Raw genomic sequence first — 22707 nt, 5'->3', positions numbered from 1 at the left:
TAGTCATTAACTATCTCACTATAATAGAGCCTTTATCCATTTCCTGACTGGTGTTGCTTTCGGCTGACTGCTGATCACATCCCTGACGTGTGGTTGGTCAGCTGAGAGTGACCTCACGGCTAGGGTACAGAATGTCTGGAATCTCTCCCACCACAGCATGTGAGCGACAGTGTGTGTGTGTGTGAGCAATTACATCTCCCCAAGGTTGTGTGTGTGTGTGTGTGTGTGTGTCTGTGTGTATATTACCTGTTAGAGTTGGGGTTTTGGGTGATTTCGTCGATGACGTAGATGTCTGCATATTTGATCCTGAACTTCTCCAGCAGAGACTTCATCCTATAAACACAGACACACAGAGAGTCACACACTGATCACCACTGCTATGCGCTGCGATATAACATGTCTTATTTCCAAAGATGTGCTTGTTTAGCCAGTCTGTTTCTGCTCTCTTGCCATCTCCTTATGGAATTGTAATGTGTGGCATGACCATGGCAGCAATGGATTAGTGACAAGTACAAACAGATCTGGGACCAGGCTAGTCGTTGTTGATGATTAGACTGTATTACGGATCTTCCTCTATTCATAAATGATTGAAATTGATCATACGTACTCATGTCTGTCCTGCTCGACACGTCCCGGCTGGCCAGCGATGAAGATCCTCATCTTACAGTCCTTGAACTTCTTACGGGTGGTCAGGATGTATGGCAGCAGTAGGGTTAGACCTGACACACAGACACACAGACAGAGAGAGAGGGACAGTGAGAGAGAGAGAGACCATGAGTGAGAGAGAGACAGAGTGTGTGTGTGAGAGAGAGAGAGAGTGAGTGAGAGAGATACAGACAGACATAAAGTGAGAGAGATACACAGACAGAGAGACAGGCAGAGGAAGAGAGAGCGTGAGGGAGGGAGGTAGGTAACGTAAACTCACCCCATTCCGTACAAATGTGCGCAACCGCAACATTCAAACGAGGCTACAAAGAAAACTAATGGGACTGTAGCGACTGTGTTGACATCAAAATCTGGGGTGTGAACTACGTTTCTATTCAAGCGTTGATCGACATGGTAATGGCTCTATAGTATTGGAGAAAAGTAGAAAAAACTGACCCTCCGTTACATCGTGACGTGTCATGTCGTAACGTACAGCACGCATAAAGCAACTATTTCTGTCTTACAATCTCTCTCTGCCAGGTGTAGCACTTCTCTCATCGTTTAAAAACAAGAAATGGACAGTGACGGGGGTAAGGGGGGATACCTAGTCATTTTTTGCGTCATCATTGCATGCGATCATCATTCTCAAAGCCGCTGTTTACTTCTAAGATCACTTTAGCACCGCCCTAAAAACCCGATTCAAATTCGACACAAACCTTCAAATAGGTATGTAATGACACATTATATAAACTCTTTATAGTGTTTTATTTACATTTTAGAGGCGATAAGGTGATAAGTTGGACAGATCGAGTGAAAAAAAGCTATTTTCCCACACAACATCTCTCCTTCTCACTATCACGCATTAGTTTCGGTTCCCCACCCGCAATTTAAAAAAAAGACCCGACGGGGCTCATTGCCTGCTTGAATTATGCAGAAACAGGCAGCGTTTAAGGCATGTAATTGAGAATGTTGGAAAGCGGAGAAATTGTGCTTTAAAATGGTATTGACATTACAGTTGATCTGGAAGTATTACGTTTTTGGGGCGCTAAAATAAGGGCAATTGTACGGACCAAGGCGATGTACGAGTTTACGTTAGCTATTTCATTCTATAAGCCTATTATGTGAAGAGAGTGATATAGACATGCTATGGTCTATAATGAAGAATGATATGGACATGCTAAGGTCTATAATGAAGAGAGTGATATAGACATGCTGTGGTCTATAATGAAGAGAGTGATATAGACATGCTGTGGTCTATAATGAAGAGAGTGATATAGACATGCTGTGGTCTATAATGAAGAGAGTGATATGGACATGCTGTTGTCTATAATGAAGAGTGATATAGACATGCTGTGGTCTATAATGAAGAGAGTGATATGGACATGCTGTGGTCTATAATGAAGAGAGTGATATGGACATGCTGTGGTCTATAATGAAGAGAGTGATATAGACATGTGTGGTCTATAATGAAGAGTGATATAGACATGCTGTGGTCTATAATGAAGAGTGATATAGACATGCTGTGGTCTATAATGAAGAGAGTGATATAGACATGCTGTGGTCTATAATGAAGAGTGATATAGACATGCTGTGGTCTATAATGAAGAGTGATATAGACATGCTGTGGTCTATAATGAAGAGTGATATAGACATGCTGTGGTCTATAATGAAGAGTGATATAGACATGCTGTGGTCTATAATGAAGAGTGATATAGACATGCTGTGGTCTATAATGAAGAGTGATATGGACATGCTGTGGTCTATAATGAAGAGTGATATAGACATGTGTGGTCTATAATGCAGAGAGTGATATAGACATGCTGTGGTCTATAATGAAGAGTGGTATAGACATGCTGTGGTCTATAATGAAGAGCGTGATATAGACATGCTGTGGTCTATAATGAAGAGTGATATAGACATGCTGTGGTCTATAATGAAGAGTGATATAGACATGTGTGGTCTATAATGAAGAGTGATATAGACATGATGTGGTCTATAATGAAGAGTGATATAGGCATGCTGTGGTCTATAATGAAGAGAGTGATATAGACATGCTGTGGTCTATAATGAAGAGTGATATAGACATGCTGTGGTCTATAATGAAGAGAGTGATATAGACATGTGTGGTCTATAATGAAGAGTGATATAGACATGCTGGGGTCTATAATGAAGAGTGATATAGACATGCTGTGGTCTATAATGAAGAGTAATATAGACATGCTGTGGTCTATAATGAAGAGAGTGATATAGACATGTGTGGTCTATAATGAAGAGAGTGATATAGACATGCTGTGGTCTATAATGAAGAGAGTGATATAGACATGCTGTGGTCTATAATGAAGAGTGATATAGACATGCTGTGGTCTATAATGAAGAGTGATATAGACATGCTGTGGTCTATAATAAAGAGTGATATAGACATGCTGTGGTCTATAATGAAGAGTTATATAGACATGCTGTGGTCTATAATGAAGAGTGATATAGACATGCTGTGGTCTATAATAAAGAGTGATATAGACATGCTGTGGTCTATAATAAAGAGTGATATAGACATGTTGTGGTCTATAATAAAGAGTGATATAGACATGCTGTGGTCTATAATGAAGAGTGATATGGACATGCTGTGGTCTATAATGAAGAGTGATGTAGACATGCTGTGGTCTATAATGAAGAGTGGTATAGACATGCTGGGGTCTATAATGAAGAGCGTGATATAGACATGCTGTGGTCTATAATGAAGAGTGATATAGACATGCTGTGGTCTATAATGAAGAGTGATATAGACATGTGTGGTCTATAATGAAGAGTGATATAGACATGATGTGGTCTATAATGAAGAGTGATATAGACATGCTGTGGTCTATAATGAAGAGAGTGATATAGACATGTGTGGTCTATAATGAAGAGAGTGATATAGACATGCTGTGGTCTATAATGAATAGTGATATAGACATGCTGTGGTCTATAATGAAGAGAGTGATATAGACATGTGTGGTCTATAATGAAGAGTGATATAGACATGCTGGGGTCTATAATGAAGAGTGATATAGACATGCTGTGGTCTATAATGAAAAGTAATATAGACATGCTGTGGTCTATAATGAAGAGAGTGATATAGACATGTGTGGTCTATAATGAAGAGAGTGATATAGACATGCTGTGGTCTATAATGAAGAGAGTGATATAGACATGCTGTGGTCTATAATGAAGAGTGATATAGACATGCTGTGGTCTATAATGAAGAGTGATATAGACATGCTGTGGTCTATAATGAAGAGTGATATAGACATGCTGTGGTCTATAATGAAGAGTGATATAGACATGCTGTGGTCTATAATGAAGAGTGATATAGACATGCTGTGGTCTATAATGAAGAGTGATATAGACATGCTGTGGTCTATAATAAAGAGTGATATAGACATGCTGTTGTCTATAATGAAGAGTGATATAGACATGCTGTGGTCTATAATGAAGAGTGATATAGACATGCTGTGGTCTATAATGAAGAGTGATATAGACATGCTTCGGATCTATAATGAAGAGTGATATAGACATGCTCTGGTCTATAATGAAGAGTGATATAGACATGCTGAGGTCTATAATGAAGAGTGATATAGACATGCTGAGGTCTATAATGAAGAGTGATATAGACATGCTGTGGTCTATAATGTGTCATCGTTGTGTGATGTGTAAAGAGAGGGCTCCTACCTCCGTCATCAAACATCCACCAGACATCGATGGTTCCTTTGCCCTGTTTCCTCTGGAACTGAGTGCTGGTGGACACCAGCCTTTCATTCACCACCACTACTTGGGGAGACTGGGGGGTCGTCACTGATGCTGGGGGAGAGAAAAGAAAAGAGAACACATTAGCAATGTGTTTAATAATACAGTAATAGTCATTTACAACCAAGTATGCTCAGTTCCTGTGATCATTTCATCCATCTCTCTGTGCCTCTCTCTTTCTCTCTCTCTCTCTCTCTCTCTCTCTCTCTCTCTCTCTCTCTCTCTCTCTCTCTCTCTCTCTCTCTCTCTCTCTCTCTCTCTCTCTCTCTCTCTCTCTGTCTCTCTCTCTGTCTCTCTCTCTCTGTCTCCCTCTCTTATCTCTCTTTCTCTCTGTATGTCTCTTATCTCTCCCTCTCTTTTTCACTCCCTCTGTGTGTGTGTGTGTGTGTCTGACAGAAACAGAAGTGTGACAGGGAGATGGAGAGGCTGCCAGGTTGTGATGTCTGTAACAGCAATAGGTTTAAATGCTCCACGGCTGAAGAACTGTACTCTTTGTTCCAGAGGCCAGAAGGACAGTGAGTGTGTTATTGGATTACACCTTTAGAGAGAACAACTGATTAGATTGTATTGTGATTGTGACGGGACGGTTCTCTCTCTGTGTCTCTGTCTGTGTGTGTGTGCGTGCGTGCGTGCGTGCGTGCGTGATCTGGTACCTCTCGAAGTGAGGCCTTGTGTAGATAAGTTCCGTGACTTCCTGAAGATGGATTTCCCCTTATTCTCTTCAGCCAGCTCTTCTTTCTCCAGATCCTTCTGCTCCTGGGCCTCTCTCTCCATCTCCTCTGGGGGGCGGTAGAGAGACACGTTACAACAGGGTTCTACTCATCATTAGTGCACATCGTAGCCATAGCAAAATGTTTTGCGATGGAAAACCAAAATGAAGTTTAGCTCGTCCCTCCCTGTTTCAGTCCATTTTCTCCTGGGTTGTCCCTAGTGAATACGACCCATCACATTAGACCACTGTGTCTCAAACCTCTCCTGGGGACCACCACAGAGTTAAAAAAATATATAATATAATTATAATTAATTTAACCTTTATTTAACTAGGCAAGTCAGTTAAGAACAAATTCTTAATTATAATGACGGCCTACACCGGCAAAACCCAGATAACGCTGGGCCAATTGTGCGCCGCCCTATGGGAATCCCAATCACGGCCGGTTATGATACAGCCTGGATTTGAACCCGGGTGTCTGTAGTGACGCCTCAAGCACTGCGATGCAGTGCCTTAGACCACGGCGCCACTCGGTAGCCCACATGTTTGTTCTAACCCTGCACTAACACATCCATCAACTAATCCTCAATCCCTGGAGTGGTTGAATAAGGTGTGTTAGTTCTGGGCTGGAACTAAAGCCAGTAAACCCTGTATCTCTCCAGGACAGGAGTAACTACTAGATTAGTGTATCTATGACTCCTGGGGAGTGTCTCAAATGGCACTCTATTCCCTATATAGTGCACTACTTCTGACTAGGGCCCATAGCCCTGCAGTGGCTCTGTTGGCAACAGATGTTATTGCTAGGAGCTGATTAGATGTGACCTTCATCTACTTCCTCTGATCTATGGACCAAAGAGCTCTCCTTATCAACTTGATCAATGTTGTCAATGTTATCAATAGTCATTGTATGATTGGGGTTGTTATATGGAAACAGCCACACAACAAACCATGAGGAGATGACTTGTGGTGTTTTTCTGACAAAGTGGGTGTACTTTAACCAGTACTATATCTATATAACAGCTCTATTTATATCACAGGCCCCGAGGCTGGAGTATTCTGACTGCTTCTGTTTTATACATTGGTGTGTGTGTGTGTGTGTGTGTGTGTGTGTGTGTGTGTGTGTGTGTGTGTGTGTGTGTGTGTGTGTGTGTGTGTGTGTGTGTGTGTGTGTGTGTGTGTGTGTGTGTGTGTGTGTGTACTCACCCTGAGCCTTTATGATGTGTGAGATGTCCAGTCCCTGGTTCATCCTTAGTACCACGGTTCCGTACTCAAAGTCAAATGCATCGCTAAAAACACACACCCGGCACAGGACACACACTTTAATAACACACAGTTAGCACTTATCTTGGCTTATTTTGTGTGTGTGTGTGTACACTGAGTATACCAAACGTTAGGAACACCTTCCTAACATTGAATTACACCTCCCCCCTTTTGCCCTCAGAACAGCCTCAATTCGTTGGTGCATGGACTCTGCAAGGTGTCGAAAATGTTCCACAGGGATGCTGGCCCATGTTGACTCTAATGCTTTCCACAGTTGTGTCATGTTGGCTGCATGTCCTTTGGGTGGTGGACCATTCTTGAAACACACGGGAAACTGTTGAGTGTTAAAAACCCAGCAGTGTTGCAGTTCCTGACACAAACCGGTGCTCCTGGCACCTACCACCATACCTTGTTCAAAGGCACTTAAATCCTTTGTCTCGCCCATTCACCCTCTGAATGGAACACACACACAATCCATGTCTGAATTGTCTCAAGGCTTAAAAATCCTTCTTTAACGTGTCTTCTCCTCTTCATCTACACTGATTGAAGTGGATTTAAAAGGTGACATCAATAAGAGATCATAGCTTTCACCTGGATTCACCTGGTCAGTCTGTCATGGAAAGAGCAGGTGTTCCACTCGGTGTATGAGTGTGACTTACTGCAGTACTCCTACATAGCTCTGTACGCCGGCTGTGTCTGCTGTCCTCCAGTCCTTCTTGAAGCCCATCATCAGAATGTTGGGTTTCAGACGACCCAGACCTGATGCCTAGGACAGAGGGACAACAGGTTATAGCACACAGGCTGATTCTGAAAGACTTACACTACCTGCATTCAAGCAGACCTGGGACAAAAACATGGAAAATACTTAGAGCTTTCCTGCCTGGTACAATAAACCCAATGGAATAATCTCCAAACTGCAAACTTCTCCCACCCTGCATGCTGGTCAACTTAAATCAAGGTCGCGTTTGGAAGTATTTCACATGATATGTATTTGACTCCAAGACCGCATCCCACTCAGAAAGGTTTGAAACCTTCTTCCCAAAAAATTAAGTGTTTCCACTTTCCAGCAATCACAGTCTTTTAATAATGAAAAGTACATTCCAAAACACAGAAGTTGAGAATAGCCTAGTAAACCATACTATCAAGTTCTTAGTTTCACAGCCTGATTAACCTTCCTGATCTCTGAAGAGGTACAGTGCCTTCGGAAAGTATTCCAACCCCTTGACTTTTTCCACATTTTGTTACGTTACAGCCTTATTCTAAAATTGATTAAATAAATAAATAAATCCTCAGCAATCTACACAGAATTTCCCATAATGACAGCGCGAAAACAGGTTTTTAGAAACATTTGTGAATGTATTAAAATGTAAAAAACAGAAATACCTTATTTACATAAGTGTTCAGACCCTTTGCTATGAGACTCGAAATTGAGCTCAGGTGCATCCTGTTTCCATTGATCATCCGTGAGATGTTTTTACAACTTGATTGGTGTCCACCTGTGGTAAATTAAATTGATTGGACATGATTTGGAAAGGCACACATCTGTATATAAGGTCCCACAGTTGAAAGTGCATGTCAGAGCAAAAACCAAGCCATGAGGTCGAAGGAATTGTGCGTAAACCTCCGAGACAGGATTGTGTCGAGGCACAGATCTGGGAAAGGTTACCAACATTTCTGCAGCATTGAAGGTCCCCAAGAAAACAGTGGCCTCCATCATTTTTAAATGGAAGAAGTTTGGAACCACCAACACTCTTCCTAGAGCTGTCCGCCCGGCCAAACTGATCAATCGGGGAGAAGGGCCTTGGTCAGGGAGGTTACCAAGAACCCGATGGTCACTCTGCCAGAGCTCTAGAGTTCCTCTGTGGAGATGGGAGAACCTTCCAGAAGGACAACCATCTCTGCAGCACTCCACCAATCAGGCCTTTATGGTAGAGTGGCCAGACGGAAGTCACTCCTCAGTAAAAGGCACATGACAGCCCACTTGGAGTTTGCCAAAAGGCACCTAAAGACTCTCAGAGAATGAGAAACAAGATTCTCTGATCTGATGAAACCAAGATTGAACTCTTTGGCCTGAATGCCAAGCGTCACATCTGGAGGAAACCTGGCACTATCCCTACGGTGAAGCATAGTGGTGGCAGCATCATGCTGTGGGGATGTTTTTCAGCGGCAGGGACTGGGAGACTGGTCAGGATCGAGGGAAAGATGAACGGAGCAAAGTACAGAGAGATCCTTGATGAAAACCTGCTCCAGAGCGCTCAGCACCTCAGACTGTGGTGAAGATTCACCTTCCAATAGGAAAAAGACCCTAAGCACACAGCCAAGGCAATGCAGGAATGGCTTCGAGACAAGTCTCTGAATGTCCCTGAGTGGCCCAGCCAGAGCCCGGACTTGAACCCAATCGAACATCTCTGGAGAGATCTGAAAATAGCTGTGCAGCAACGCTCCCCATCCAACCTGACAGAGTTTGAGAGGATCTGCAGAGAAGAATGGGAGAAACTCCCCTAATACAGATGTGCCAAGCTTGTAGCGTCATACCCAAGAAGACTCGATGCTGTAATCGCTGCCAAAGGGGCTTCAAGAAAGTACTGAGTAAAGGGTCTGAATACTTATCTAAATGTAATATTTCAGTTTATTTTTAATAAATTAGCAAACATTTCTAAAAACCTGTTTTTGCTTTGTCATTATTGGGTATTGTGTCTAGATTGATGAGGGGGAAAAACTATTTAATCCATTTTAGAATAAGGCTTTAACGTAACAAAATGTGGAAATAGTCAAGGGGTCTGAATACATTCCGAAGGCACTGTATTTGTCTGCAGGATCTCATTCACCATTGTGTTAATCACTGATAGACTATAGTTCTCTTTAATCTGGCTTCTCTTTAAAGCTAGCACTCCTCTTAACCACCCACACCACGCTACACAGTCTTATCTCCGTTTCAATGTGATAAAGACAACCATAAATGGACCATAACTCTATCTTCTCCTCTTCCTACCTCATTAATAACTAAGACACCAGTTCTGTCTGGGCTGAGCTGGGCTGGACTGAAGGGAGGGAGAAAAGCTGTGTAAAACTAGTCAAGACTGGGCTACGCTGCTGCTACGCTGCTGCTACGTGCTTCGTGCTACGCTGCTACTCTGCTACGCTGCTACGTGCTACGCTGCTACGCTGCTGCTACGCTGCTACGCTGCTACGCTGCGGCTACGCTTCTACGTGCTGCGCTGCTCTTGTTTCTTATGCTTTAGCACTCATCTCAGCTAGCATAGCCTGTTGTAGCTTACATGTGAAAATGAAGTAACTGAAAATGAAGTAACTTTCATCCCAAAATGTTAGACAACCAATCTAACCTGTCCTCTAGTCTAGTTAACTTTGAACCATGACATGTTGTTGTCATGGTAACAGCTGAATAGTCATATTATATAGAAAACAGTTTTAACCTCAAAGTAGAAGTTAAACATGATCAGATAAAATATTGAATTTGGCGTTTACTACTATAGCCCATAGAAACGCATTGAATAACACATTTATAAATGGCAAAAAATACATTTTTAAAAAATCATAAGGAATAAGGTTTTGAATTGTCTGTCCTATATCTAGGAGATATTAGAAATATCGTATTTTTTTTGGACACATATTTAACTCCATGCTTCTATCCGTTTGTATGGGTTACCTTCAGACGAGTCCCGTGACACTTGTGGGTTAGGGTTAGGGTTAGGGTTAGGGTTACTGAGAACAACATCGTGTTCGTGAGAGTCTCCGCTTTCCATAGTAGTTTCCATAGTTTGTAGGCTCTTCGGATCCTACAGACTTTTTCACGAGAAGACCGATTTTCGGGACGTCTCATGGTCTGACAAACACCGCTGTAGCTCGGCCACCTGCCACCTCAGATGCGGAAGGGTGACAGGCCTGCGGTGGATTGAGATGCAGCCCATGCAGAAACTGATATCTCTAGTTTAAACTGACGGATTTTGATGGGGAGTTTTTTATTATGTTGCTTAGATTGATGCACATGTGTCAATAGACTCTTAACTATGAACCATTAGGCTTGATATCTCCATAAATGGATTTATTGTACTCATGTAAGAGGCAATAATAAAAGCAGTATAGAAAGCCTTCCTATCAAAGTGTGTATCTATTATAAATGATGCATCCATGTGTAGGTTCCTGCAGCAGTCATTAACTACCACAGAGTCGTACCCCAGGTGTACCTGCAGCAGTCCTTAACTACCACAGAGTCGTACCCCAGATGTACCCCATATATGTGTATCTATTACAGGTGATTATATGTCCAGGTAGTAGATGTGGAGGTGTACCTGCAGCAGTCCTTAACTACCACAGAGTCGTACCCCAGATGTACCCCATATATGTGTATCTATTACAGGTGATTATATGTCCAGGTAGTAGATGTGGAGGTGTACCTGCAGCAGTCATTAACTACCACAGAGTCGTACCCCAGGTGTACCCCATATATGTGTATCTATTACAGGTGATTATAAGTCCAGGTAGTAGATGTGGAGGTGTACCTGCAGCAGTCCTTAACTACCACAGAGTCGTACCCCAGATGTACCCCATATATGTGTATCTATTACAGGTGATTATATGTCCAGGTAGTAGATGTGGAGGTGTACCTGCAGCAGTCCTTAACTACCACAGAGTCGTACCCCACGTGTACCCCATATATGTGTATCTATTACAGGTGATTATAAGTCCAGGTAGTAGATGTGGAGGTGTACCTGCAGCAGTCATTAACTACCACAGAGTCATACCCCAGGTGTACCCCATATATGTGTATCTATTACAGGTGATTATAAGTCCAGGTAGTAGATGTGGAGGTGTACCTGCAGCAGTCCTTAACTACCACAGAGTCGTACCCCAGGTGTACCCCATATATGTGTATCTATTACAGGTGATTATAAGTCCAGGTAGTAGATGTGGAGGTGTACCTGCAGCAGTCCTTAACTACCACAGAGTCGTACCCCAGATGTACCCCATATATGTGTATCTATTACAGGTGATTATAAGTCCAGGTAGTAGATGTGGAGGTGTACCTGCAGCAGTCCTTAACTACCACAGAGTCGTACCCCAGATGTACCCTATATATGTGTATCTATTACAGGTGATTATATGTCCAGGTAGTAGATGTGGAGGTGTACCTGCAGCAGTCATTAACTACCACAGAGTCGTACCCCAGGTGTACCCCATATATGTGTATCTATTACAGGTGATTATAAGTCCAGGTAGTAGATGTGGAGGTGTACCTGCAGCAGTCATTAACTACCACAGAGTCGTACCCCAGGTGTACCCCATATAAGTGTATCTATTACAGGTGATTATAAGTCCAGGTAGTAGATGTGGAGGTGTACCTGCAGGAGGTTCTCAGTTCCCTGTCTGAAGGAGTCACAGGCCACCGCAGCATAGAAGGCTTTTCTCTTCTTCTTATTCAGCCACATCTGGTTCTTCTCCATTCCAGCGTTCACATCTGTCAATGTCTCTGTTCTGGGGCCCTGGGGAGAGATAGGAGGGGATATTATATTATCTCATAGCGCTGTGTGTGTGAAGGAGGAATTGAAGGATGAAGAACTTGGTGACTTTAATAAAATGTCTGTCCTCTTACCACAAAGACTTCACATGTGAGACAGAGTCCGTAGTTCTTAGTGAAACAGTGAGCCAGGTCCAGGAGGGCCGGTCTGTTCTTAGGTGCTCCTGTCAGCACCATACACTGAGGTCTGAGGAGGGGGATAACAGTCAGTTAGCTAAATCACATTATCATTAGTCTTCTTAACATTCTACACTTTCAGGTTAGAATGCAGAGCAGTCCTGTCCCCTTCTTTTAATTTCACCTCTAACCATGAACAGAGTAGGTTTTCCTCCACTTGCCATCCATCAGCATAGTAAGAGGTGTAATACCAGTGGCTTCTGTTGGCTCTTACCTGAAGTTCTTAACATGGTCCTCTACTCCGGTCAGTGACAGAGCGTTGTTGACCGCGCTGACAAACGTCACGGCCTGAGTGGACGAGCCCCAGTTCACCTCTGAGGACAACAGAACACACTGATGTTAACACTGAACTTAGAGATGCTATGTAGGAGCTATGTACATCTTATGTCATCCCTATGTACTCATTCCTTTATCATAGTATTACTTTTGGCCAGCCCAGGCCTCCCATGTGGTAATGTACACTGGTTGTTTGTGTGAGACTGGTTCATATGTATTCTAATGTCAGCTTGATGCAAATCAATGTCTGTGTCTCACTTGGCTTCTTGACGGTGACGTAGACATAGAGGGAGATCTCGATTGCGTAGGTGAGGAGAGCAGCCCACCAGTTGATGACAAACATCACACCACAGCAGAGCACCGCTCCAAACAGAGACAGCCACATGTTGTAGTACCTGTACGCTGGCCTCCAGCCTACACAGGGGAGAGATCACAGGAGACAACAGTTAGAGAGTTAGAGAGAGAGTGTTAGAGTTAGAGAGAGACAGAGAGTTAGAGAGAGAGAGAGTTAGAGAGAGAGAGAGTTAGAGACAGAGAGTTAGAGAGAGAGAGAGTTAGAGAGAGACAGAGAGTTAGAGAGAGAGAGAGTTAGAGAGAGAGAGTACCTGGGGACTTAGCGTATGAAGCGTGGAAGCAGGAGAAGTTGATGAGGGCGTATGATGCCAGGAAGAAGTTGGAGATGATGGGAGCGATGACGTTCAGATCGGCTACACACACACACACACACACACACACACACACACACACGCACACGCACACGCACACGCACACGCACACGCACACACACACACACACAGCGACACACAACAGAGATTCACTTGAGTTGTTTGTGACATTACCAATATTAAACTAATTGGCGACTGTGGTTTATCTTAAATGTGTGTAGTGACCTCACTCACCGATGATTATGAAGGCGACAGCGATGATGAAGGTCAGAACGTAGCCTCTGATTGGCTCGTTGTTCTTGCCGTGTCCCTTGGCGAAGAACTTCAGTGCAGTGTAGATGTTGTCTTTACACAGAGCCTGAGAGGAGGTATGAGGAGGAAGAAGAGGAAGAGGGGGGGGCGAGAAGGTGAGGAGGAGCAGGAAGAGAAGGGTGGATGAAGAGGTGGGGGAGGAGGAAGAGAGAGAGGTAGAGGAGGGAGGAGTGGGAGTTAGCTGATTGTAACATAGTTTGATAATTGTTGTCATCTGGCTAGAAGGAACATGAAAAAGAGAACCGCGGGTCACAAGGTGGGGCTCTGTCACTCATCATAGACCTTGTAGTAGTACCTGGAACCCTCAGAGCTGATGAATGAGGATCAAGTGAGCAGACAGGTGATAGACAGTAGTGTGACTGACCTGGAAGACTTTGGGTGCGCTGACGAGGGAGGCGAGGGCGGAGGAGAGGGTGGCAGAGAAGGTTCCTGCTGTGATGAGAGGACCGAACCCTGACACCATGGTCATCACCTGGGGAGGAGGAGACACAGGGCCTGTTTAGTTTCACTGTGTGTGTGTGTGTGTGTGTGTGTGTGTGTGTGTGTGTGTGTGTGTGTGTGTGTGTGTGTGTGTGTGTGTGTGTGTGTGTGTGTGTGTGTGTGTGTGTGTGTGTGTGTGTGTGTGTGTGTGTGTGTGTGTGTGTGTGTGTGTGTGTGTGGTTATTTTGTTGTGTGTTGTAGTGAGTTCCATTTTTGTGTTGTTGTACTGAATGTGTAACTGTGTTGTTTGATTGTTGTTACGTTGTTGTTGTTGTACCTGGAAGTTGTTCATGGAGCCAAACTTGCAGCTGTTGACTTCACAGGAGGAGAAGTTCCATCCCTGCTCACAGGCAGCAGTGTTGGTACCGTTACAGAACATGTCCATCCCTGTGGCAATGGTGTCGTTGATGTTTCCTGTTGCATCACGCACCACCGTGGCAGCTGATCAATTACAAAACAGAACAGACACAACATTTAGGGAGGGTTTCGTGTGTGTGTGTGCGTGTGCGTGCGCGCGTGCGTGCAATCCTTACAGACACAGAGGGCGACTCCCAGGTATGTGACTCCAGTGATGAGGATGGCCAGCAGGGTTCCTTTAGGGAGAGCATCCTGGGGATCCTGCAGGAGAACCAGAGATATAGGCACCATCGTTAACAACAGCAGAAGTGATAGCTGGAGGAAACAGTGGTTTGGGTCTATGGGATCATTATCCTCTGTTGTTTAAAGTGAAGGTGCCTGTTCACAGACACAATAAAGAATATTTATCTCGCTCTCTTTCGCCATCCACCTCTCTCTCTGTCTCTCTCTCTGTCTCTCTCTCTCTCTCTCTCTCTCTCTCTCTCTCTCTCTCTCTCTCTCTCTCTCTCTCTCTCTCTCTCTGTCTCTCTCTCTCTCTCTCTCTCTCTCTCTCTGTCTCTCTCTCTCTCTCTCTCTTTCTCAATTCAATTCAAGGGGCTTAACATATGTTAACATATGTTAACATTGCCAAAGCAAGTGAGGTAGATAATATACAAAAGTGAAATTAACAATAAAAATTAACAGTAAACATTACACATACAGAAGTTTCAAAAGAATAAAGACATTACAAATGTCAAATTATGTATATATACAGTGTTGTAATGATGTACAAATGGTTAAAGTACAAAAGGGAAAATAAATAAGCATAAATATGGGTTGTATTTACCAAGCTACCAAGCTTCCAATTTACCAAGTTACCAATGACTTCACACAGGAAGAAGTTGTGCTACAGTAAAGCTACCCTAAAGAGAAATATACAGTAGTTTATAAAGCTACCCTAAAGGGAAATATACAGTAGTTTATAAAACTACTTTGTGAAAATAATCATATTTAAATCTGAAATGTCATAATATAATGTTAAGAAACATGACTACAAGAACACATCTCTCTGGAGTCGGATGTTAACAGTGAACTGAGATCTGTGTGGTCAGGCAGTAGTGGGTCATTTGTGAAATAGTCATTTTTTTGCCCTTCATACCTTCAGGTCTCCAGAGATGTTAGCTCCGGCCAGGATACCCGTGGCAGCAGGGAAGAAGATGGCGAACACAGAGAAGAACGTCTCTCCATTTCGGAAGTCCGGCGGTAAGTTCTCCATAAATATTTTGGCTGTGGGGGAGAAAGAGAAGAGAATAGATGTGGATGAGAAGGGTGTCTCTGTGTCAAACTGGTGATTCTGTCTCTGTGTGTCATTTGACAGAGTATAGAAAAATACATGTTTTCCTCCTGACCATGTGACCTGAGCAGGACAAACTCAGGGCTCTACTCATGAAGGTTATGTATTTGATGAATTCCTCTATCTATGTGAAGGAAACCTCTGTTGCCTCACCATCATAGTTAAAGAATCCTTTGGACTTCTTGTCGGTGGAGGCTGGGATGCCGGTTCCTACGAAGACGTTGGCGATGGCTACCAGGAGGATGAATAGCAGACCGACCTGGGCCTGAAGAGACAGGACATCAACAGGTTAGTCTGGGTTACAAAGCTTTCATATGAAACTAGAGGACAGTTACAAGGTCACACCATTCCTCTCCAACAGCTGAAGAGGAGAAACCGACTGTGATACGGAACTGAACACATAGTGATCTCAGTTACGGTCAATATCAGACATGGAATTGAAAGATGTCAAGTTGATATCAGTTGATTAATTTTCTGATGGAAACATGGGGATTTGAACCATACTGTATGTGGATCTGTCTCTAGCTGTACAGTGAAGTGCAGTGTAACGTAGTGAGACTAGCATAATGTAGTGTAGTGTATGTGTTGTGTATTATATCATGCAGTGTAGTATAATGTAGCATTGAGTAGTGTATTATAATGTAGCGTATTATAATGTAGCGTAGTGTAGCGTAGTATAATGTATTGTAGTATAATGCAGTGTAGCATAGTATAATGTAGTGTAGTATATTATATTATAATGTAGTGTAGTATATTATAATGTAGTGTAGCATAGTGTAGTATAATGTTGTATAGTGTAGTATAATGTAGAATAGTGTAGTATAATGTAGTATAATGTAGTGTAGTGGAGTATAATGTAGTGTAGTACAATGTAATGTAGCGTAGATTAGAGTAGCGTAGTGTAGTGTAGTATAATGTAGCGTAGTGTTGTATAGTGTAGTATAATGTAGTATAATGTAGCGTAGTGTAGTATAATATTGTATAGTGTAGTATAATGTAGAATAGTGTAGTGTAGCGTAGTATAGTGTAGCATAGTATAATGTAGTACAATGTAGTGTAGTATAATGTGGTATAATGTTGTGTAGCGTAGTGTAGTATAATGGAGTGTAGCAATGTAGTATAATGTTGTGTAGCATAGTGTAGTATAATGTAGTGTAGTACAATGTAATGTAGCGTAGAGTAGAGTAGCATAGTGTAGTATAATGTAGTATAATGTAGTATAATGTAGTGTAGTATAATGTAATGTAGCGTAGTGTAGTATAATGTAATGTAGCGTAGTGTAGTATAATGTAATGTAGCGTAGTGTAGTATAATGTAATGTAGCGTAGTGTAGTATAATGTAGTATAATGTAATGTAGCGTAGTGTAGTATAATGTAGTACAATGTAATGTAGCGTAGTGTAGTATAATGTAATGTAGCGTAGTGTAGTATCATGTAATGTAGCGTAGTGTAGTATAATGTAGTATAATGTAATGTAGCGAAGTGTAGTATAATGTAGTATAATGTAATGTAGCGTAGTGTAGTATAATGTAGTATAATGTAATGTAGCGTAGTGTAGTATTACATTTACATTTACGTCATTTAGCAGACGCTCTTATCCAGAGCGACTTACACATTGGAAAGTTCATACATATTCATCCTGGTCCCCCCGTGGGGAATGAACCCACAACCCTGGCGTTGCAAGCGCCATGCTCTACCAACTGAGCCACACGGGACCAGTATAATGTAGTATAATGTAATGTAGCGTAGTGTAGTATAATGTAGTATAATGTAATGTAGCGTAGTGTAGTATAATGTAGTATAATGTAATGTAGCGTAGTGTAGTATAATGTAGTATAATGTAATGTAGCGTAGTGTAGTATAATGTAATGTAGCGTAGTGTAGTATAATGTAGTATAATGTAATGTAGCGTAGTGTAGTATAATGTAGTGTAGCGTAGTGTAGTATAATGTAATGTAGCGTAGTGTAGTATAATGTAATGTAGCGTAGTGTAGTATAATGTAGCATAATGTAATGTAGCGTAGTGTAGTATAATGTAATGTAGCGTAGTATAATGTAGTATAATGTAATGTAGTGTAGTATAATGTAATGTAGGGTAGTGTAGTATAATGTAGTGTAGCGTAGTGTAGTATAATGTAATGTAGCATAGTGTAGTATAATGTAGCATAATGTAATGTAGCGTAGTGTAGTATAATGTAATGTAGCGTAGTGTAGTATAATGTAGTATAATGTAATGTAGCGTAGTGTAGTATAATGTAATGTAGCGTAGTGTAGTATAATGTAATGTAGCGTAGTGTAGTATAATGTAATGTAGCGTAGTATAATGTAGTATAATGTAATGTAGTGTACTATAATGTAATGTAGCGTAGTGTAGTATAATGTAGTATAATGTAATGTAGCGTAGTGTAGTATAATGTAATGTAATGTAGCGTAGTGTAGTATAATGTAATGTAGCGTAGTGTAGTATAATGTAATGTAGCGTAGTGTAGTCTAATGTAATATAATGTAATGTAGTGTAGTATAATGTAGTATAATGTAATATAGCGTAGTGTAGTATAATGTAGTATAATGTAATGTAGCGTAGTGTAGTATAATGTAATGTAGCGTAGAGTAGTGTAATGTAGAGTAGCGTAGAGTAGAGTAGTATAATGTAATGTAGTGTAGAGTAGTATAATGTAATGTAGAGTAGCATAGAGTAGCGTGGAGTAGTATAATGTAATTGAGGGTAGAGTAGTATAATGTAATGTAGCGTAGAGTAGCGTAGAATAGAGTAGTATAATGTAATGTAGCGTAGAGTAGTATAATGTAATATAGAGTAGCATAGAGTAGCATGGAGTAGTATAATGTAATGTAGCGTAGGGTAGAGTAGTGTAATGTAATGTATCGTAGAGTAGAGTAGTATAATGTAATGTAGCGTAGAGTAATATAATGTAATGTAGCGTAGAGTAGTATAATGTAATGTAGCGTAGAGTAGTATAATGTAATGTAGCGTAGAGTAGTGTAATGTAATGTAGAGTAGCGTAGAGTAGAGTAGTATAATGTAATGTAGCGTAGAGTAGTATAATGTAATGTAGCGTAGAGTAGTATAATGTAATGTAGCGTAGAGTAGAGTAGTGTAATGTAGCGTAGAGTAGTATACTGTAATGTATCGTAGAGTAGTATACTATAATGTAGCGTAGAGTAGTATAATGTAATGTAGCGTAGAGTAGTATAATGTAATGTAGCGTAGAGTAGAGTAGTGTAATGTAGCGTAGAGTAGTATACTGTAATGTATCGTAGAGTAGTATACTATAATGTAGCGTAGAGTAGTATAATGTAATGTAGCGTAGAGTAGTATAATGTAATGTAGCGTAGAGTAGTATAATGTAATGTAGCGTAGAGTAGTATAATGTAATGTAGCGTAGAGTAGTATAATGTAATGTAGCGTAGAGTAGTATAATGTAATGTAGCGTAGAGTAGTATAATGTAATGTAGCTTAGAGTAGTATAATGTAATGTAGAGTAGTATAATGTAATGTAGCGTAGAGTAGTGTAGTATAATCTAATGTAGCGTAGAGTAGTGTAATGTAATGTAGCGTAGTGTAGCATAATCTAGTATAATGTAGCGTAGTGTTGTATAATGTAGTGTAATATAATGTAGTATAATGTAGAGTAGTGTTGTTTATTGTAGTGTATTGTAGTATAATGTAATGTAGCATAGTCTCATATAATGTAGTATAATGTAGTGCTGTATAATGTAGTGTAGTATAATGTAATGTAGTGTTGCTTAGCGTAGTGTAGTATCTCACCTTGGCCTCCCACTCCATCCCGGCCACTGAGATCCCCAGCAGCAGTACCACCGAGATACAGCCAATGATCCTAATGTCATTCAGCTCATCTATCATGATGGCATCGTTTTCCTGTAGAGGAGAGGGAAGGAGGGGGAGACAGAGGTGGAGAGAGAGATGCACAGGGAGAGGTAGAGAGGGACCACAGTCAGTGATCTGACACACACACACACACACACACACACACACACACACACACACACACACACACACACACACACACACACACACACACACACACACACACACACACACACACACACACACACACACACACACACAGATGTTACGTACCTTGAGTAGGTCCACCACAGTCTCTGCGAAGCCCACCACGTACATCGCCACGGCAACAGCGTTAGCGAAGGCGAAGATGAGACCAATGGAACCGCCAAACTCTGGTCCCAGACTACGTGATATCAGGTAGTACGCCCCTCCTGGAAACCAATCAGTCAATCAGTCAGTCATTCAATCAATCAATCAGTCATTCTTCATTCCTATACTTGTACATACAGTGGACAGAGAGCAGGTAGGGAGCGGGGATAATAACATTCCTATACTTGTACATACAGTGGACACAGAGCAGGTAGGGAGCGGGGATAATAACATTCCTATACTTGTACATACAGTGGACAGAGAGCAGGTAGGGAGCGGGGATAATAACATTCCTATACTTGTACATACAGTGGACACAGAGCAGGTAGGAAGCGGGGATAATAACATTCCTATACTTGTACATACAGTGGACACAGAGCAGGTAGGGAGCGGGGATAATAACATTCCTATACTTGTACATACAGTGGACACAGAGCAGGTAGGGAGCGGGGATAATAACATTCCTATACTTGTACATACAGTGGACAGAGAGCAGGTAGGGAGCGGGGATAATAACATTCCTATACTTGTACATACAGTGGACACAGAGCAGGTAGGGAGCGGGGATAATAACATTCCTATACTTGTACATACAGTGGACAGAGAGCAGGTAGGGAGCGGGGATAATAACATTCCTATACTTGTACATACAGTGGACAGAGAGCAGGTAGGGAGCGGGGATAATAACATTCCTATACTTGTACATACAGTGGACAGAGAGCAGGTAGGGAGCGGGGATAATAACATTCCTATACTTGTACATACAGTGGACACAGAGCAGGTAGGGAGCGGGGATAATAACATTCCTATACTTGTACATACAGTGGACAGAGAGCAGGTAGGGAGCGGGGATAATAACATTCCTATACTTGTACATACAGTGGACAGAGAGCAGGTAGGGAGCGGGGATAATAACATTCCTATACTTGTACATACAGTGGACAGAGAGCAGGTAGGGAGCGGGAATAATAACATTCCTATACTTGTACATACAGTAGACACACAGAGCAGGTAGGGAGCGGGGATAATAACATTCCTATACTTGTACATACAGTGGCCAGAGAGCAGGTAGGGAGCGGGGATAATAACATTCCTATACTTGTACATACAGTGGACAGAGAGCAGGTAGGGAGCGGGGATAATAACATTCCTATACTTGTACATACAGTGGACAGAGAGCAGGTAGGGAGCGGGGATAATAACATTCCTATACTTGTACATACAGTGGACACAGAGCAGGTAGGAAGTGGGGATAATAACATTCCTATACTTGTACATACAGTGGACACAGAGCAGGTAGGGAGCGGGGATAATAACATTCCTATACTTGTACATACAGTGGACACAGAGCAGGTAGGGAGCGGGGATAATAACATTCCTATACTTGTACATACAGTGGACAGAGAGCAGGTAGGGAGCGGGGATAATAACATTCCTATACTTGTACATACAGTGGACAGAGAGCAGGTAGGGAGCGGGGATAATAACATTCCTATACTTGTACATACAGTGGACAGAGAGCAGGTAGGGAGCGGGGATAATAACATTCCTATACTTGTACATACAGTGGACACAGAGCAGGTAGGGAGCGGGGATAATAACATTCCTATACTTGTACATACAGTGGACAGAGAGCAGGTAGGGAGCGGGGATAATAACATTCCTATACTTGTACATACAGTGGACACAGAGCAGGTAGGGAGCGGGGATAATAACATTCCTATACTTGTACATACAGTGGACACAGAGCAGGTAGGGAGCGGGGATAATAACATTCCTATACTTGTACATACAGTGGACACAGAGCAGGTAGGGAGCGGGGATAATAACATTCCTATACTTGTACATACAGTGGACAGAGAGCAGGTAGGGAGCGGGGATAATAACATTCCTATACTTGTACATACAGTGGACAGAGAGCAGGTAGGGAGCGGGGATAATAACATTCCTATACTTGTACATACAGTGGACACAGAGCAGGTAGGAAGCGGGGATAATAACATTCCTATACTTGTACATACAGTGGACACAGAGCAGGTAGGGAGCGGGGATAATAACATTCCTATACTTGTACATACAGTGGACACAGAGCAGGTAGGGAGCGGGGATAATAACATTCCTATACTTGTACATACAGTGGACACAGAGCAGGTAGGGAGCAGGGATAATAACATTCCTATACTTGTACATACAGTGGACACAGAGCAGGTAGGGAGCGGGGATAATAACATTCCTATACTTGTACATACAGTGGACACACAGAGCAGGTAGGGAGCGGGGATAATAACATTCCTATACTTGTACATACAGTGGACACAGAGCAGGTAGGGAGCGGGGATAATAACATTCCTATACTTGTACATACAGTGGACAGAGAGCAGGTAGAGAGCGGGGATAATAACATTCCTACACTTGTACATACAGTGGACACAGAGCAGGTAGGGAGTGGGGATAATAACATTCCTATACTTGTACATACAGTGGACAGAGAGCAGGTAGGGAGCGGGGATAATAACATTCCTATACTTGTACATACAGTGGACACACAGAGCAGGTAGGGAGCGGGGATAATAACATTCCTATACTTGTACATACAGTGGACACAGAGCAGGTAGGGAGCAGGGATAATAACATTCCTATACTTGTACATACAGTGGACACAGAGCAGGTAGGGAGCGGGGATAATAACATTCCTATACTTGTACATACAGTGGACACACAGAGCAGGTAGGGAGCGGGGATAATAACATTCCTATACTTGTACATACAGTGGACACAGAGCAGGTAGGGAGCGGGGATAATAACATTCCTATACTTGTACATACAGTGGACAGAGAGCAGGTAGAGAGCGGGGATAATAACATTCCTACACTTGTACATACAGTGGACACAGAGCAGGTAGGGAGTGGGGATAATAACATTCCTATACTTGTACATACAGTGGACAGAGAGCAGGTAGGGAGCGGGGATAATAAC

General features: G+C 42.2%; 1 protein-coding gene across 1 annotated transcript in view; it reads right to left on the bottom strand.

The window, feature by feature from the left end:
- Positions 1–22707, bottom strand: part of slc12a1 (solute carrier family 12 member 1) — a 43960-nt gene that overhangs the window by 3618 nt on the left and 17635 nt on the right. Inside the window, exons 5-23 of the mRNA XM_071401082.1 lie at positions 19654–19793; positions 19321–19431; positions 15687–15798; positions 15339–15466; positions 14377–14461; positions 14121–14284; positions 13728–13835; positions 13286–13409; positions 12992–13093; positions 12645–12800; positions 12325–12424; positions 12009–12120; positions 11758–11898; positions 7057–7163; positions 6341–6423; positions 5082–5207; positions 4354–4482; positions 608–719; positions 247–333 (exon numbers count right to left, since the gene is read on the bottom strand). Coding sequence (XP_071257183.1) covers positions 247–333; positions 608–719; positions 4354–4482; positions 5082–5207; positions 6341–6423; positions 7057–7163; positions 11758–11898; positions 12009–12120; positions 12325–12424; positions 12645–12800; positions 12992–13093; positions 13286–13409; positions 13728–13835; positions 14121–14284; positions 14377–14461; positions 15339–15466; positions 15687–15798; positions 19321–19431; positions 19654–19793 — 2227 coding nt within the window. The remainder of the gene's footprint in view (positions 1–246; positions 334–607; positions 720–4353; positions 4483–5081; positions 5208–6340; positions 6424–7056; positions 7164–11757; positions 11899–12008; positions 12121–12324; positions 12425–12644; positions 12801–12991; positions 13094–13285; positions 13410–13727; positions 13836–14120; positions 14285–14376; positions 14462–15338; positions 15467–15686; positions 15799–19320; positions 19432–19653; positions 19794–22707) is intronic.

The sequence above is a fragment of the Salvelinus alpinus genome, chromosome 5 (assembly GCF_045679555.1).
Source record: "Salvelinus alpinus chromosome 5, SLU_Salpinus.1, whole genome shotgun sequence".
Classification (NCBI taxonomy): domain Eukaryota; kingdom Metazoa; phylum Chordata; class Actinopteri; order Salmoniformes; family Salmonidae; genus Salvelinus; species Salvelinus alpinus.
Note: the sequence above shows the minus strand (reverse complement) of the source record. Positions and strands in the feature narration are given on the sequence as shown.